Here is a 16,234-nt window from a genome sequence, read left to right on the forward strand (position 1 = left end):
GGTGCTTAATTTGTAAAATCATAACCTAATTTAATGTTTAATAGGCTTTTCCTTAATATCTCCTTATTATCCATTTATTATTTATCCATTATTATTATTTATTATTACTAATTTATTATTTATCCATTTACTTTGGATAAGCGAGACTACTATACAGGGCTTGGAAAAAGGAATTTATAGCAAAAGAATGCATATCCTCAGTATGTGTTTTTAATTCCTGTAAAATGTGTTCAGATGGATTTGGTACTTTTAGGAAACAACTCCACATATAGACTTATTTTTCCTTATCCATGTAGCAACCCAGACAGATGAGGGGGGAAGGGGGTGAATGAATGAGGCTAAGAAAAAGACTTTTAAAAGGCTACTCAAGAGAGGCGGACGCAGAAAAGGTTTCCTTTGAAAGGATAGAAAGGAAATAGAACAAAGGGAAATCAAATAAAGTAAAACGGCAGAGCGGAGACTAGCCACAACATGCCAATAGAGAGAAGGCAGGGACAAAACTGAATTGGCAAGTAGGAGTATTCTGCCTACAGAAGCCCCTTCTACACTGTCATATAATCCAAATTATCAAATCCAATAATCTACATAAATTACTTTGAACTGGACTGTATTAGTCTACATTGTCAAATAATCCAGTTAAAAACAGATAATCTGGATTTTATATGGCAATGTAGAAGGGGCTAGAGTGACCTCACAGTTTTATGCCTCCAGAGAAGCAAGCAAATCAATCCAGTTTGGATGTTCTGTCCTCCCCAAAAGGGAAACAAAATGCTAATTTTCTAAATTTCCAACCAAAAAACCGATGGAAGTTAGGGAAACACAAAATAAACTAGTAACAGACTTAAACATTTGTTTTCTTGATCTGTAGAATCTTGATTACAACGCTAGTCACAATGCTTTTAAGCACAAAAAAGGTCCAATTGAAAGAAAAGAAAATATTTTCCAAGACTAGTGAATGGACACAACTCTACAATTAGAAAAAAAAACCCAGCAACTTTCTTCCTAATTTACACACACATTATATCCATCACTTAGATTAAGACCTCTCTTCTTGAGAGAAATTTGAATGGAGCAAGCTGCAGTAGAAAATATGACTAAATTGTGATTATTCTAATTCTTTTTCTAGATGTAGTTCCCTATCTATTCTACTCTTTTCTGGACTTTTCTATAAATTATGTTCTCACTCTTTCCCTGTACACTTGATATAAAATCATTTAATAAAAATTATATATCACAAACTGTGATTATTCTGAAATCATAGATCAGTAGGTGGATTCCTATTTCAAAAAGACTTCTGTCCTCTAACACATCCTATCCTAATTCATGTTTCTTATTAGCACTCTAGAATATTAGAATGTGAATGCTGTGAAATCTAATGGTTCCCATTATGTTGCAGAATGCAGCAGCAAGTTAAATGCACACATTTCACTCAAACCTGCCAAAAATTAAGACTTTCTCTATTTATCAGGCCTCATTTTTTTCTACTTTTGAAAGTGCTTCAAAGACCTTGAACTGAGACAGATATTTTAACACGAGGATTCTCTTCCTTGAAAAATCCATGGTTACTTAAAACATAATAATAATAATTTCAGTTTCCCAACATTTTGATTCAACACATCAATGGACAGGCAGATAAAATAGAGGGAGTGAAGAAAAGTAATACTATCTCATGGTGTACAAACTTACAGCTTGGGTGCCCAGAAGCACTGGATGACTGCTGGGATGCTTTACGCTTCAACATAGATTTCTGGACAGCTCTTTTCCTTTTGGCACTTAGTGAGCACCGTGCAACCAGAAAGGTGCTGCGTCGTTTCAGGGATGGCCTACCCATTAGGCTTCGCCGCACTGACTGACGTTTTTCTTTTGGTACTCGGGGTGTCCATGGATCTTCACTGAGGTACAACTTGACTTCCATATCAGAAGGTTGACAATTCTCTTGTTGTTGAGCACATGCAGTCTTCTCATCTGTGATGGGTTCTTTAATTTTAGTGGTTTTGGCAATTGACCCATTAGCAATTTTCAGCTTGTAGGCTCCTCGCCCCTTTTTTTTTATTTGTGCTTCAGGGGTAGCTAGGATCACAATAAAAGAAACTCTGGACAGAGGTTGCTCTCTGTTTGTAGAGGTCTCTTGAGATGACAATGGGATGCTCAGTGAAACCTTCTTTTCCGGGGGTGGTGTTTTTTTAAAGTGCAATTCAGCACTGTGCCTCTCATTAGCACTAATTTCCACTAGTGCTATCCTCCCTTTAGCTAAAGGAACCGTAGGTTTCTTAACAGAATTTTCTGAGGTCCTGGCTGACCTGGCAGCACGAGACCTAGTCACACGGCAACAAGGTGATATATTCTCTGCAAAAATAGTCAGATCTTTTTCATGTTGCAGACTTGCCTGGTTACCATTTCTTTTTGATAATCTAATAAAAGGAAGACATTGTCAGAAAAATGATAGGGTACAAGTGTACTGAAAAGTAAAGCTAATAGATATTACGAGATATTATTATTATTATTATTATTATAATATATATATATATATATATATATATATATATATTATTATTATTATTATTATTATTATAATAATAATAACAACAACTTTATTTATACCCCGCCACCATCTCCCCGTGGGGACTTGGGGCGGCTTACATGGTGCAAAGGCCCAAACAACATTGACAAAATAAACAATATAAATACAATTCATAGTATAAAAGATAAATACAGTAATACAGTATAAAACAAGAATACTAAAACAGTTGATAGTTATCAGTCAACCACCAGGCGCAATTCTATCATCTACTTAGGTGGAGAAACTGGAGCAGCAATGCAAGAATAAAATAATGAGTTAAGTGCATAGATAATAAGGACCTAATAAAATACAGGATAGAATAATACCATCTGGGACTGATTATCTAATGACTGTCTAACCAAAGGCCAACTGAAACATCCAGGTCTTTAACTGTTTCCTGAAGGAAGAAAGCCATCCTGTGAATGGTCAAGTGTGTAGATGAACCCAAAATATGTTTACCTATACTTATCTGTTTCCTGACCTGGGCAATGTACCCAAACTCATCTATAATTTGAGAAAGCTTTCTGCACATAGTCTAAGGCACTGCTTCTTAAACTGTGGCTCCCGGTCCCAAATGGGGTCCCTTTAGTTCAATGTTGGGGTACTGAAAAATTTGGAAACAATAAGTTTTCTGAACACCACATAGTAGCTATTTTTGACATTTACACAAATCTATTGTGCAGTGTTTACAGTGGACTATGCAGATGCGTCAGCTGTACTTCATAAAAAGGAAAATCAGCCTGTTTAGCAAACCTTACAAATGCTGATTTCTTATCAGTAAATGTTAGATTTTCATACTTATTTTATATATACCTATATACCCGGAGTCATGTAAAATTTATCAGGCAAAAGGGAGTATGAATGGAAAAGTTTAAGAAGCCCTGGTCTAAGGGACAGACATCTGGTGGCATTATACTTTGCATTTCTTCAGCCATCAGATATGATATTCATATTTCATAAAATTGAGCATATAAAAAACATAACGTAAGATCACAATAGTCCTTAAAAAGGAGTGTCTTGATAAGGCCTCAGCCTTCAAATAAGCAATGTGAATAGAAAGTACCAACCAAAATATATAATTCCATGAAATATAATTAGAGGCTGCATAGCTAAACGTTTTAGGATTATGCCTCTAGACTGCTGGCAAGGTAAGGAGACGGAACCTTTTTTCTTGGTGGAGAGAGCTTCTCTTGTTCATCCTCTAGATCACCAAGCGCTCTTTTATAACTTGCTTGTCTCCTGTAAATTTAGTTTTGTATATAAAAATTAACGGAGGACTCATTATACAGAACACACCAGTACAATATTCTATCATCGGTCCTCTTGAAAGCACCACGCATCTTCCATCCCTTGGCTTCTTTCTGAGTCCTTTAAGGGGCTTAAAAGAATCCTTAGGTAAGATGTCAGCTTTTGTGTGTGTGTGTGTGTCAGGAGCAACCGGAGTTGCTTCTGGAGTGAGAAAATTGGCCGTCTGCAAGGATGTTGCCCAGGGGACACCCTGATGTTTTTACCATCCTTGTGGGAGGCTTCTCTGGATTTGAACCTGGCAGCCTTCAGGTCAGCAACCCAACCAAGATGTCAGCTCAAGGATATATCTCGATTTCACTAAGGGCCCTTAGTGATAACCTACAATATCTGCTTTGAACTGGGTCCCCTTCCACACAGCTGAATAAAATCTCACATTATCTGCTTTGAGCAGGAATATATGGCATATGTGTAGTTCAAAGCCGATACTGTGGGATTTTCTGCCTTGATATTCTGGGTGATATGGCTGTGTGGAAGGGTCCTGGATTATCTGAGTCCACACTGCCATATCATCCAGTTCAATGTGGATTTTATACAGTTGTGTAGAAGGAGCCAAGTCTCCCTTACATAGAAGGGGATTCAAATCCATGAACCTAATTTGGCATTATCTCTTATTTGTAACCCAGCCTGAAAATTCTCCCTTCCTCAACTACAAAGAGGAATACTATTTTATGTTTTTCCCATTCTTTTCTTTCCCTGTACCTCCATTCATCTTATTTTCCAACACTTTGAACCTGTGTATGACTGGGTCACTCATGTGAGATAACAAGCAATGAAGCTTTGTTCCTGCTCCCAGTAACAAACAAATAGAAATGATCTGGTAGTCTTACTCATAGGTGATGCACAGGCATATACACAAACAATAGATACAAGAGTAAATATACCAAGGTTAAGAAAAGAATACTGGTCATGAAGTTTGTCAAAAGACCCAACAGACAACATACCCAACGTTCTGGGATGGTTTTCGAATTTCTTCAGTCTTTTCAGGGCTGCCCACTGCATAGAGAAAAGCAACTACAGTTACTGGTCACTGAACTATTTTATGTGATAAAAGCATGAGGTGAAAACTGTATCATCAAGACGATGAACATTTGTAATTGCCAGGACAGATATGCTTATAATTTACTATTTTATAGAGGTTTTTAAAAAACTTATTTTAATCCCTTTACCTAAGTGTTTATAAGGCAAACAAAGCAAAGCAACTGGGCTACGATTACTTAAAAAAAAAACCAGCAACACATTTTATGTTAGCAAACATTATAAAGGGAAAAACAGTTCATCCACTTCTGAAGATTCAGATCAATGCCATGTTTAGAAGATGCAATCCTAAAAACTGATTCACCCATAAATAGAATTGAATTTTGATTAAGTTACATATTCAAATATATGAGTTATGATTATGTATATGAAGGAAGTGAATAGGCTCAGTGCAGTTATTCCTCTATTATTTGGGTGGCATATACCATATTTTACCGCATTTGAAAGGCTGACATAAAGAAGGAGGAGAAGGCTTGTCTTCTGCTGCCCTGGAGACCAGGACTCAGAGCAATGAGTCTGAGAAAATTATAGGAAAGGAGATTCACCCATTAGGGTGAACTTCCTGACCAAGAGAACTGTCCAACAGTGGAACTCTCTTTCTCGGACTGTGGTAGAAGCTCCTCCCTTGGAAGCTTTTAAACAAGAGGCTGGATGGCCATCTGTCAAGCGTACTTTGAGTGCTCATTTCCTGCATGGCAGGGGATTGGACTAAATGGCCTATGTGGTCTCTTCCAACTCTGATTCTATAATATTTGCACCCCTTTTTGGGTCCCAAAATGGTTTTTTTCACCCTTTCCTTGCTTAATCAAGCACTGATATCTCCCCCCTTCTTCTTTGTCTCAGAGGTAAGACAGTTAAAAAAAAAACAAATTGGGGAACCCAGGGCATCAATAGTCACACACTCACCTTTTCAGCCAGAAAAAAGGAATGAAAAGTATTACTATTTCCTAGTGAAACATGATAGTAGAGATTTTATTACATGTTTATCTATCTCTTCCTAGAATTCATAGCAGTCCACACTGATTTAAAAAGTTCTGCAAAAGTTTCAGCTGAGACAGCAACTGGCTCCATTTTACATAGTCAACTTCAAGAACAAGGTAAGTACTCAGTCAAGATTCTACAATTAAAGGCTACCAGTGGATTCCAATTCTCATCAGCAGCAGCCAGCTTGAATATAAATGTGGAATGATGAGAAATAGTACCTGATCAACATGTACAAGGCTGTGTATCCGCCATCTGTGTCCTAGCTGTGAACAACATGTATCCTTTCCCCTAACTATCAAACCAGCATCTTCTAGGAAATATCAAGCTTCCCCTTCCTTAAAGATGCTCTTTTAACTCAAGTTGTAGTTCTCCGTTACTCAGTGAACTCCATTATTCCTGATCCACTGACCCTTGTGTTCTCCTTTTTGCTGATCTTCTTGAGCTTGGAGATTTGCAGTCATGCTGGCCTTCTGTGAATTTGGTGTTGTCCTCATGGTTTCAATAGCATGCTGTAAGGCAAACACATTCTCAGCATAGCCCCATATAAAGTGAAACATAGTTAAACACAATCTTATGACAGATCAAAACTTGTTATAAAAACAATTTTACTCTTAAATTAAGAATGCAAGGAACCTTAAAAAAGAAAGAAATATTAAACACTCTTTCAGGAGAGTTTTCTAGTTTAGTTGTTTTGTCATATGATTATTTACTGCCCAAGAGCGGACGTAGTCTTCATGCTTGAACTACAATTCCCAGAAGCCCAATCCAGCACAGTTTATTGAAGAGAACTTCTGATAGCTGTAATACTCAAATGCTGTATGACTCCCATACAGCAATTCTAGTGAACAGGACAAATGGCCTGTTAGGCTCAATGTAACCTGTGGATTTCAGGTATCGTCCCTGCTACTCAACCATAATTTTATTTATGTAGAATATTTGCCTGCCACCTTTAAAGAAGCAGCCTTTGACAGAAGAAACCTATGTGTATCAACTGTTCCAATAATGATCATAGAATCATACTTGGAAAAGACTAGTCAAACCTTTGCCATCTATTATTCTATGATTCTACGCAGCAAGACACAATCAAAGCACTCCCAACAGATGGCCACCCAGACTGTTAAAAACCCCCAGAGAAGGAGACTCCACTACACTCCGAGGCAGCATATTCCACTGCCAACCAGGTCAGGAAGTTCTTCATAATGTTTAGGCAGAATATTTTCCTGAATTTTGAATGAATTGCTCATGTCCTAGTCCTAATCCCAATTCATATAAACCAGTAACACTATGCAATGTGAACTATACCAATTTTACAAAGATTTTAGCCGATATATTGAAAGATATTACTCCATATTTAATAGAGGACCAATATGGATTCATACAGAAAAGGAACTTAGAAGACCCAATTAGGAACATATTAAACGTAATCAACCATGCAACAAGAAAAAAAGAGAATTTATTGATAAAATTGGGTATATATAAAGTTTTTAATTCAGTAAACCATCAATATTCATACCAAGTATGCAAGGGCTTTAAATTGGGAGAAAATATTTGTGAAGTAATTAAAGAACTACATAAAGACAACCAGGCAGAAATAGAAATTAATGGTCAAAATCAAGAACCATCAAAATTAGAAGGGGCACAAAGCAAGGAATGCCCTCTCTCCCCAGTCCTATCTGCTATGGCAATACGTTAGCCTACTTAATCAGGAAGGATAAAAAAATTAAACCGTGTATGATTGGAGATGAACAAATAGAAATAAATTTATTTGCAGACGATGCTATAGTATTACTAGGTTCTCCAAAGAAATAGGTAAAGGAAGTAACAAAAATAATTAAAAAGTTAGAAAATATTTCAGGTCTAGCAATAAAAATTGAAAATTGAGATTTTACACAAAAACCTACCCTGAAAAGAGTTAAAAGAAGTTCAAACCATTCTGGGCACAAAATTGAGCATATAGAAGCAAAAATATTTGGGAGTCTGTATCCTCAAGAACCTTAACAATATAACACAAACCAATTATAACCAATTATGGAAAAAAGTTAACAAGCAAATGCAAAATTGGAAAAAAATGTAAGTGGGATATAACAAATAGAATTAAGATAGTAAAGATTATGATTTTACCGAAGTTTTTATTCCTTTTCCAAGCTTTACCATATAGTATTCCAACCAAAATACAGTGTTCCCTCACTTATCGTGGGGGTTAGGTTCCAGGACCACCCGCAATAAGTGAAAATCTGCGAAGTAGGGACACTATATTTATTTTAATATTTATACATTATTTTAGTAGTTATACATTATTTTAAGTCTTTATCAACCAATCGTGTGTTGATAAATCGCCTCCTCCTCCTGTTGCCGCTTGGGCTTTTCTCTCCCTCTGGCTTCTCCTTCCTCCCTTACTTAGGCTGTAAAATTGTAATTTTTATGATTTATAATAGTCTTTTAGAGTTTATTGAAAAACCGTGAAACAGCAAATCCGTGAAAAGTGAATCGCAAATTAGTGAGGAAACACTGTAATTAAGAAATGGGATAAATCAATTAAAACTTGGGTAGTACGGGCTAATAAAGGTAAAATTTCCAATTCGGCATATTACTCTTCGCAGCAAAATGGAGAGTGGAGAGTACCTAGCCTCCAGATTTATTTTGAAGCAAACCAAATAGGGAAAGTACTGGAGATAGATTTTGACAAGACAAAAAGATGGGCCAAATATGGGAATTTCTGTATTTGTATGTGTATATCTATATATATAAAAGAGTGATGGCATCACGGCAATTCACAAAACAACAAAAGTACAGGCCCCCCAACCTCAAAATTTGACAACACAACCCATCATCCACGCCTCAAGGTTGATACAACAAAAAGAAAAGAAAAATAAAGTCCTAATTAGAGGGAGAGCAATAATTTTTTTTATCCAATTGCTGCCAGTTTAGAGGGCTAATCTCTGCCCACTTGGTTGCCTAGCAACCAAGGGACAGCCAGGTTTCAGTTAGGGGACAGGCCGATTTAGGCCTCACTTAGACTTCTTCCACAGATTATCTAATTTGCACTGGATTATATGGCAGTGTAGACTCAAGGCCCTTCCACACAGCTATATAACCCATTTATAATCTTATATTATCTGCTTTGCACTGGATTATCTTGACTCCACACTGCCATATAATCCACTTCAGTGTGCATTTTATACAGCTGTGAAGAAGGGGCCTCATATAATCCAGTTCTAAGCAGATAATATAAGATGATCAATATACAGTAGACTCTCACTTATCCAACATAAACAGGCCGGCAGGATAAGTAAATATATTGGATAATAAGAAGGGATTCAGGAAAAGATGATTAAACATCAAATTAGGTAATCGTTATACAAATTAAGCATCAAAACATCATATTATACAGCAAATTTGACAGAAAAGGTAGTTCCATGCGCAGTAATGCTATGTAGTAATTACAGTAGAGTCTCACTTATCCAACACTCGCTTATCCAACGTTCTGGATTATCCAACGCATTTTTGTAGTCAATGTTTTCAATATATCATGATATATTGCTAAATTCATAAATACAGTAATTACTACATAGCATTACTGCGTATTGAACTACTTTTTCTACCAAATTTGTTGTCTAACATGATGTTTTGGTGTTTCATTTGTAAAATCATAACCTAATTTGATATTTAATAGGCTTTTCCTTAATGCCTCTTTATTATCCAACATATTCGGTTATCCAACATTTTGCCAGCCCACTTATGTTGGATAAGTGAGACTCTACTGTACTGTATTTACAAATTTACCAGTAAAATATCACAATGAATTTGAAACACTGACTACAAAAACATTGATTATGAAAAGGCAGACTGTGTTGGATAATCCAGAACATTGTATAATCGAATGTTGGATAAGTGAGATTCTACTTTGATATGAAATAATTTCTAGGATAGAATAATGCAGAACAATATAATCTCTAAAACCAGGATAGTAATAAAGAAATAAAGAAATAAAGAAAGTAAATAAAGCAAGGAAATTGGAAATTCCACAAAGGAAACAATCAGGGCCAGCTAACACCTCCCAAGAAAGGATTCTTCCAGAAAGGAAGCTGAGAAGGCAGTGAAGCACTATGTATTACCAGAGTCATTATTATTACTATCATTACTATCCTTACTATTATTATTATTATTATTATTATTATTATTATTATTGTGTTGCGGTCAACCGTGAAAATGAATACAATCTGGCTCCAAGTATTCAAAAACACTAAAATCAGAATATATAAAAATTAATGTGGTATAATAAAACAGAACAATACAATCTCTAAAATCAGAACACTAAATAAAGAACAATACTCTGAAAATAGGGGAATTCCACACAGAAAACAATCAGGGCCAGCTAAAACCTCCCACCAGGTGTGGTCTGACCAAGGAAGAATAGAGGGGGAGCATGACTTCCCTGGATCTAGATGCTATACCCCTATTGATGCAGGCCAAAATCCCATTGGCTTTCTTAGCAGCCGCATCACATTGCTGGCTCATGTTTAACTTGTTGTCCACAAGGACTCCAAGATCTTTTTCACACGTACTGCTGTCTAGCCAGGCATCCCCCATTCTGTATCTTTGCATTCCATTTTTTCTGCCGAAGTGAAGTATCTTGCATCCTCCATGTAAAGATCTTAATTAAAGAAATACCCTTCAATTCTCATCCTTCATGGAGTGAAATCAGGAGTGGGGTCTGTATTTTTCCTATATACATCCTAAAGATGGACAGACAGTAATGACTAATTTGGGAGATTCCATATACTACTGTTGTTGTTATTATTAACAACAACAACAACTTTGTTTTTAATCCACCCTCTTTCCCCAAAGGGACTCAGGGAGGATTTCTAAAACAAAGATGGCAATATATATTGTCTCTGAAACAGTAATAACAGCCACATGACACCGGCATCTTTGATGCAAAAACATTCTGGTAGATAAAGCCATACATTCTCATTACATAATGTGAGTAACATATTTGTCTCATTTCAGGCTAATTTTGTTAAAAATATTTTGAGTGAGAAAGTCTTAATATCAATAAAGTAGGTTTGTCCTCACTTGTTTGATTACTTTTGTGATGTAGTTATTCTTTCCTTTTATTACTAAGGTGGGGTTGGTGTCGACTTGAGAGGACAACTTAGTAAAGGCAACATGTTATTTTTAACATGACCAGAGCGAAGACATAACATGTTCTTTTTAACATGTTACTTCTTAGCTGGACATAGCATATAACCTTTTTTCATCTCTCCAGGAAGGAACAGAGAAATAAAATCTCTTTTCCTTGGCACACTGAAGCCTTTTCGCTTGCACTCCCTACATTGTACAGAACTGTTTCAAATAATAGATAGAAAGAAATGAAATAAGGCACACCACAAAGCCACAATGATTGGTTCAAGAAGAGACAGGAGATGCTCCCAAAGCACCTTTGCTGGATAATAATTGCCCCAGACAAAGATATTAACAAATTACATAAATACAAAAGCTGGAACCCAATGATGTGCTATGCAATCAGAACATCATTTCTGCTTGTGTAAGGCAGCATTACCATAGCTCCTCCCCGCGTTGTTTCAGTATTTTGTGTCCTATTCTTCAGTAGTGGCCCTGAGAACTGAAAGACTCTGGAATTTGTAGATTTGAGAGGGGAAGCTCTGTCATGTATGTAAAGTCACAGTCAATTGCCTCTAGATCTAATAAAAAGAACAAACTATGAGATTTGTGCGTAGGAGATTAGGATTATTTTTTACCTTTTCACTCTTTTCCTCCTGTTGAGACAACTTCTGTCCAAGTCTCTTCTTCTTTTCTTCCTCCATCTGCTCCACCCGCTCTCGGGCTTGGAGTGCCTTTCTTAGCCTTTCTTCACGCTTTCTGTAGGATATGCAAAATTCACATAGTAATTATAATATAATTTTATTGTTATCAAAAGTGTTGTATGAATAATCCTGTCATATTTTCAGATAAATGACTGTCACCTTAGTGCCAATAGTAGCTGCATTCACCTACATTATATTGCAAATCTAGATACCGTTATTTACAATTTTATTTCTTCCAATCGTCGTCTCTTTTCTTCCTCCACTTTTTGCTTCCTCTGCTGCTCTGCTTCCTGCTTTTTCCTGAGACTTTCCAGACGCCGTCGCTGTTTTTCCTAAGATATGCAAAAGGTTAGATTACAGTACAATACACTCCCAAGAGTCAGCACAGTATATTTTAAGTAATGTCCCTGCTGTGAGTTAAAAGAAACCAAGTGGTGTAGCAGTATAAACATGAAACACCCCAGAAAAGGTCTGCATTCAAGTCATGTATTTAGAAACCATTCACCATACAAGCTTCACAACCCACAAAATAAGAAAAAATAGTTACTTACAACAAAATCGCCCTTTGTAGGATGAATATGAAAAAAGAAAGATGAAATTGTTCCGTTTAGGGAAATCAAAGTGCTAGCTAGCCAAGTCATACTTAAAAGTAGTTCTTTCTGCCTTGGTGAAGTATCATCATCATCATCATCTTTATTTATATCCTGCCACCATCTCCCGAAGAGACTCAGGGAAGCTTACAAAGGCACTCCATGGTGCAGCATATAACATAAAACAGTACATAAGTTATAAAAACAGTAACACATAAAATTATAACAATGATCACATACAATGGTACGATACAACTGGGCCCAAATAAGAGGCTTCTTTACCTCACCAGTAGTAACTTAGGGAGAGGTAGGCTGAAGGCAAACTCTAGTTGCTGCCTTAGTGATGTTCAAGACGCTAGGATTAATGGACAAAATGGTCTTCAATATTAAATTTTATTTTATTGGACTTCACCTCACCCCATGAAAAAGAGTTTAGTTCTGTTTCAGACAAGAGAAGAGTCTGAACAAGGTGAAGTATTTTCTTGCAGATTTATTGTGGCCTGTCTTCCAACTTTGTTTCCCAAGTAGTAAGGTAAACAGATCAGACCACATTACAAGAGGAGGTGGTTCTCTTGCTGGTTGGCCTCAACTGGCCATATTTACAGTGCTAATCTTGATCTTACAATAAACCAGTCCAATGATTTATAAGCCTGCAAAGCTACTTTCTGTGAAGTAAGACTGCAGTCCACTAACCTGATGCTATATATGTACATCTTGTTGCAGTTCTTCAGAATCTCATGTGAAGATCTTAATCCTGCTACAAAGACCCTTTTAGTTTGAGCAACTTCCCAGATATACATACAGGGATCATGAAACAAACAATCAGGAGTGTACGAATCTAGGTTATGCAGTAGTAACAGGCCAAAAGCATTCCGGCTTAATATAAAAGATATTATCAGGGAAATTACTTAACTTAAATGGGTCTTCTGTAGCAGGACTAAGAATTACACACTTCTGACCACTCTGATTCTCACAATACCTACATAGTCTCTAATTTAGGGGAGCCATAGGGATCATAAAAGCCTCGCAACTCCTACTTCTCAGCCAGCAACTGCTGTGCCCTGTTTCTATTGGGAAGCACCAGTCTGATTGTCCAGCCCTCTCGCATGAGCAATCTCTGGCTTGAGGGAACTATAATAGGGGCCCTGCTTTTGTCTTATGCACCCGTGGAGTTTGGTAAGTCAGCTGCTTCCCAATCCCCATCAGATCCGCGTCAATTGCAGCTCCTGCTGCCCAGTAAGTGAGCATTGAGATTAGGACAGGAGTCACTGTGTAACACCATGACTATAGTTCTTATGCATTTGTGATTCTCCAACAAGATTTCAAATATTATTAAAAGCAAGTGAGAGAAGTCCTCCTTACCTTGGTGGGAGGTCTAGTGGGTGTGCTGTGTTTAACACTATTATTTACTGGTGACCCTGAAGGTTTGAGTAGTTGATTTTTCTGGAAGAAGTTTTTGAATGGTCGTATGATCTGTCAGAAGAGTATGAACATTTTTAGTGCCTTCTCAGAGATGGAAAAGAAAAATGAACATTTTTTGCCCTTGATAATTTTAGCCTTTCTTTGTCAGAAGAGAGCAATACCTTGTTTGCACGAGAGGATGTCGTTTTGTGACTGGAATTGTTTTCATCTTGCATGTTCTGGACAGAAGGCAGATCATCAACTGAGCACTTATAACTTTGTTTCCTTAAGATAAGATAAACAAGCACCGTCAGTACACAGTAAATCAAGTTATAATCATTATCTTTGCTGCCTCAGATCCCTACCAAGAGGTTTGGAACATAGTTTTTATAGGAGAAAGCTAATGAAGCTGGGTTGTTGTGTGTTTTCCAGGCTGTGTGGCCATGTTCCAAAGCATTCTCTCCTGACGATTCGCCCACATCTATGGCAGGCATCCTCAGAGGTTATGGATAACAAGGTAAGTACTCAGTCAAGATAATGGATGCTACAACTGTCTAGCTGATTATGTCTTAGAAAACTTTAAAGAGAGTAGTGCACTACAACTCTGAAGAATAAAGTTCAAATTTCTGCTCAGTTATGGCAACCCATTTCGTAAGCTTGGATAAGTCACAATTTCACAAAGTCACAAAGACAAATGCCCCAGAAAAAGGAAAAATTATAACACAATAAAAGAAACTATACACTACATTAAACAAGATCAAAAGAACAATAAAACCATGGGCAGGCCACATGAACACTAGATTAAAACTCGAGGTGAGAAAGGAAGTAGGAGTAAAAACCACAGAGGACAGAGTCATAAAGTGGCGGTGCGATATGGAGGACAAATATTGAAGGAGAGCAGCATAAAGGGATGTATGTAGTGATTACTCTCCAAAGGCACAACGGAAGAGCCATGTTTTCAGGTCTTTCTTAGAGGCTGCTAGTGTGGGGGCTTGCCTAATCTCACCGGGCAATGAGTTACACAATCGGGGGGCCACAGCAGGGGGGGGGTGATTGACCTGGGAATCTGGGAGTTGTAGTTCACCTTTATCCAGCAGAGAAGGCCCTCTCCCTTGTTCCCACAAGGCAGGCCTGAGATATTGGCAGTGGTGACAGGAGAGCCTCCCCCTGACGATCGAAGGGATCGGGCAGGTTTATGATAGGAGATATGGTCACGAAGGTAGGTGGGTCCCAAACCGTTTAGGGCAGGGGTCCCCAAACTAAGGCCCGGGGGCCGGATGCGGCCCATCGAAGCCATTTATCCGGCCCCTACGGCACAAGGGCAGAAGGGGGTTGGGCTAAATGACCCAAGAGGTCTCTTCTTCTCTTACAACCTATTATTATTATTATTATTATTAGAAACACAACAAGATGAGTCCACAGCAGACACTCTGCTGGCTGTTGAATTGGATCACACGGCGGACACTTCCCAAGTGTCTAGGACTGTGTGATGTATCGGCGAATAATGCGCGCAGATCCCAGTAAGGTGTCCTTCTGCAGCTGGCAGATGGTAATTTTGTCAGCGCCGATTGTGTTTAAGTGCAGGCCAAGGCCTTTAGGCACTGCACCCAGTGTGCCGATCACCACTGGGACCACCTTGACTGGCTTGTGCCAGAGTCTTTGTAATTCGATCTTTAAATCCTCATATCATGTCAGCTTTTCCAGTTGTTTCTCCTTAATCCTGCTGTCACCTGGGATTGCAACATCGACAATCTATACTTTGTTTTTTAACACGATTGTGAGGTCAGGAGTATTGTGTTCCAAAACCCTGCATTATTATTATTATTATTAACATTGAGGCTGGGTGACCATCTGTCAGGGATGCTTTGCTTGTGCTTTTGGTGCACAGAGGCAGAAGGGGGTTGGACTCAATGGCCCAAAGGGTCTCTGCCAACCCTCTTTTTATTATTGTTGTTGTTGTTATTATTATTATTGCTCGGTGGCCAACCATAGTCCAGCCCTCCAACGATCCGAAGGATTGTGAACTGGCCCCCTGTTTAAAAAGTTTGGGGACCCCTGGTTTAGGGCTTTATAGGTGATGGTCTGCACCTTGAATTGGGACCGGAAAATAAACGGCAGCCAATGGAGCTCCTTGAACAAGGGAGTGGATCTCACCCTCAACACCTCTGAGGATGCCTGCCATAGATGTGGGCAAAATGTCAGGAGAATACTTCTGGAACATGGCCTTACTGCCCAGAAAACACACAACAGCCCTCTGATCCTGGCCATGAAAGCCGTCAACACCACTAGGTAAGTCAATGTTTGTTCCTGGGTTATAAATGTCATTTCCCAATTGGTTCTGTCATACAAACATGGAAAAATTTATTAAACTGCAAAAACTTTGTTTTTGCAGGACATCTGCAGCATATTTTGCTATAAGTTTTAATGAATATTTGATAGAATCTCAATGAATTCCAGGGCCGGTTTGACCTATGAGGCCCGTAAAGCCGTGGCCTCGGGCGCAGCCGCTAGGGGGCGCTGTCGACGCC

At 38.1% G+C, this 16,234-nt stretch overlaps 2 protein-coding genes across 6 annotated transcripts in view; both read right to left on the reverse strand.

Moving 5' to 3' along the window:
• Positions 1-16,234, reverse strand: part of LOC134294727 (NF-kappa-B inhibitor zeta-like) — an 813,925-nt gene that overhangs the window by 34,257 nt on the left and 763,434 nt on the right. The gene's annotated exons all lie outside the window — the stretch shown is intronic.
• Positions 1-16,234, reverse strand: part of LOC134292321 (inner centromere protein-like) — a 43,472-nt gene that overhangs the window by 22,428 nt on the left and 4,810 nt on the right. Inside the window, exons 2-9 of one of the 5 annotated variants that reach the window (XM_062966353.1) lie at positions 13,889-13,991; positions 13,668-13,778; positions 12,267-12,278; positions 11,938-12,047; positions 11,650-11,770; positions 6,297-6,396; positions 4,810-4,861; positions 1,687-2,411 (exon numbers count right to left, since the gene is read on the reverse strand). In XM_062966353.1, coding sequence (XP_062822423.1) covers positions 1,687-2,411; positions 4,810-4,861; positions 6,297-6,396; positions 11,650-11,770; positions 11,938-12,047; positions 12,267-12,278; positions 13,668-13,778; positions 13,889-13,991 — 1,334 coding nt within the window. Of the gene's footprint in view, positions 1-1,686; positions 2,412-4,809; positions 4,862-6,296; positions 6,397-11,649; positions 11,771-11,874; positions 13,779-13,888; positions 13,992-16,234 lie in introns of those variants that run through there. The other 4 variants (XM_062966355.1, XM_062966356.1, XM_062966358.1 and 1 more) reach the window with 4 other exon arrangements.

The sequence above is a fragment of the Anolis carolinensis genome, unplaced genomic scaffold (genome assembly GCF_035594765.1).
Source record: "Anolis carolinensis isolate JA03-04 unplaced genomic scaffold, rAnoCar3.1.pri scaffold_19, whole genome shotgun sequence".
NCBI classification, from domain to species: domain Eukaryota; kingdom Metazoa; phylum Chordata; class Lepidosauria; order Squamata; family Dactyloidae; genus Anolis; species Anolis carolinensis.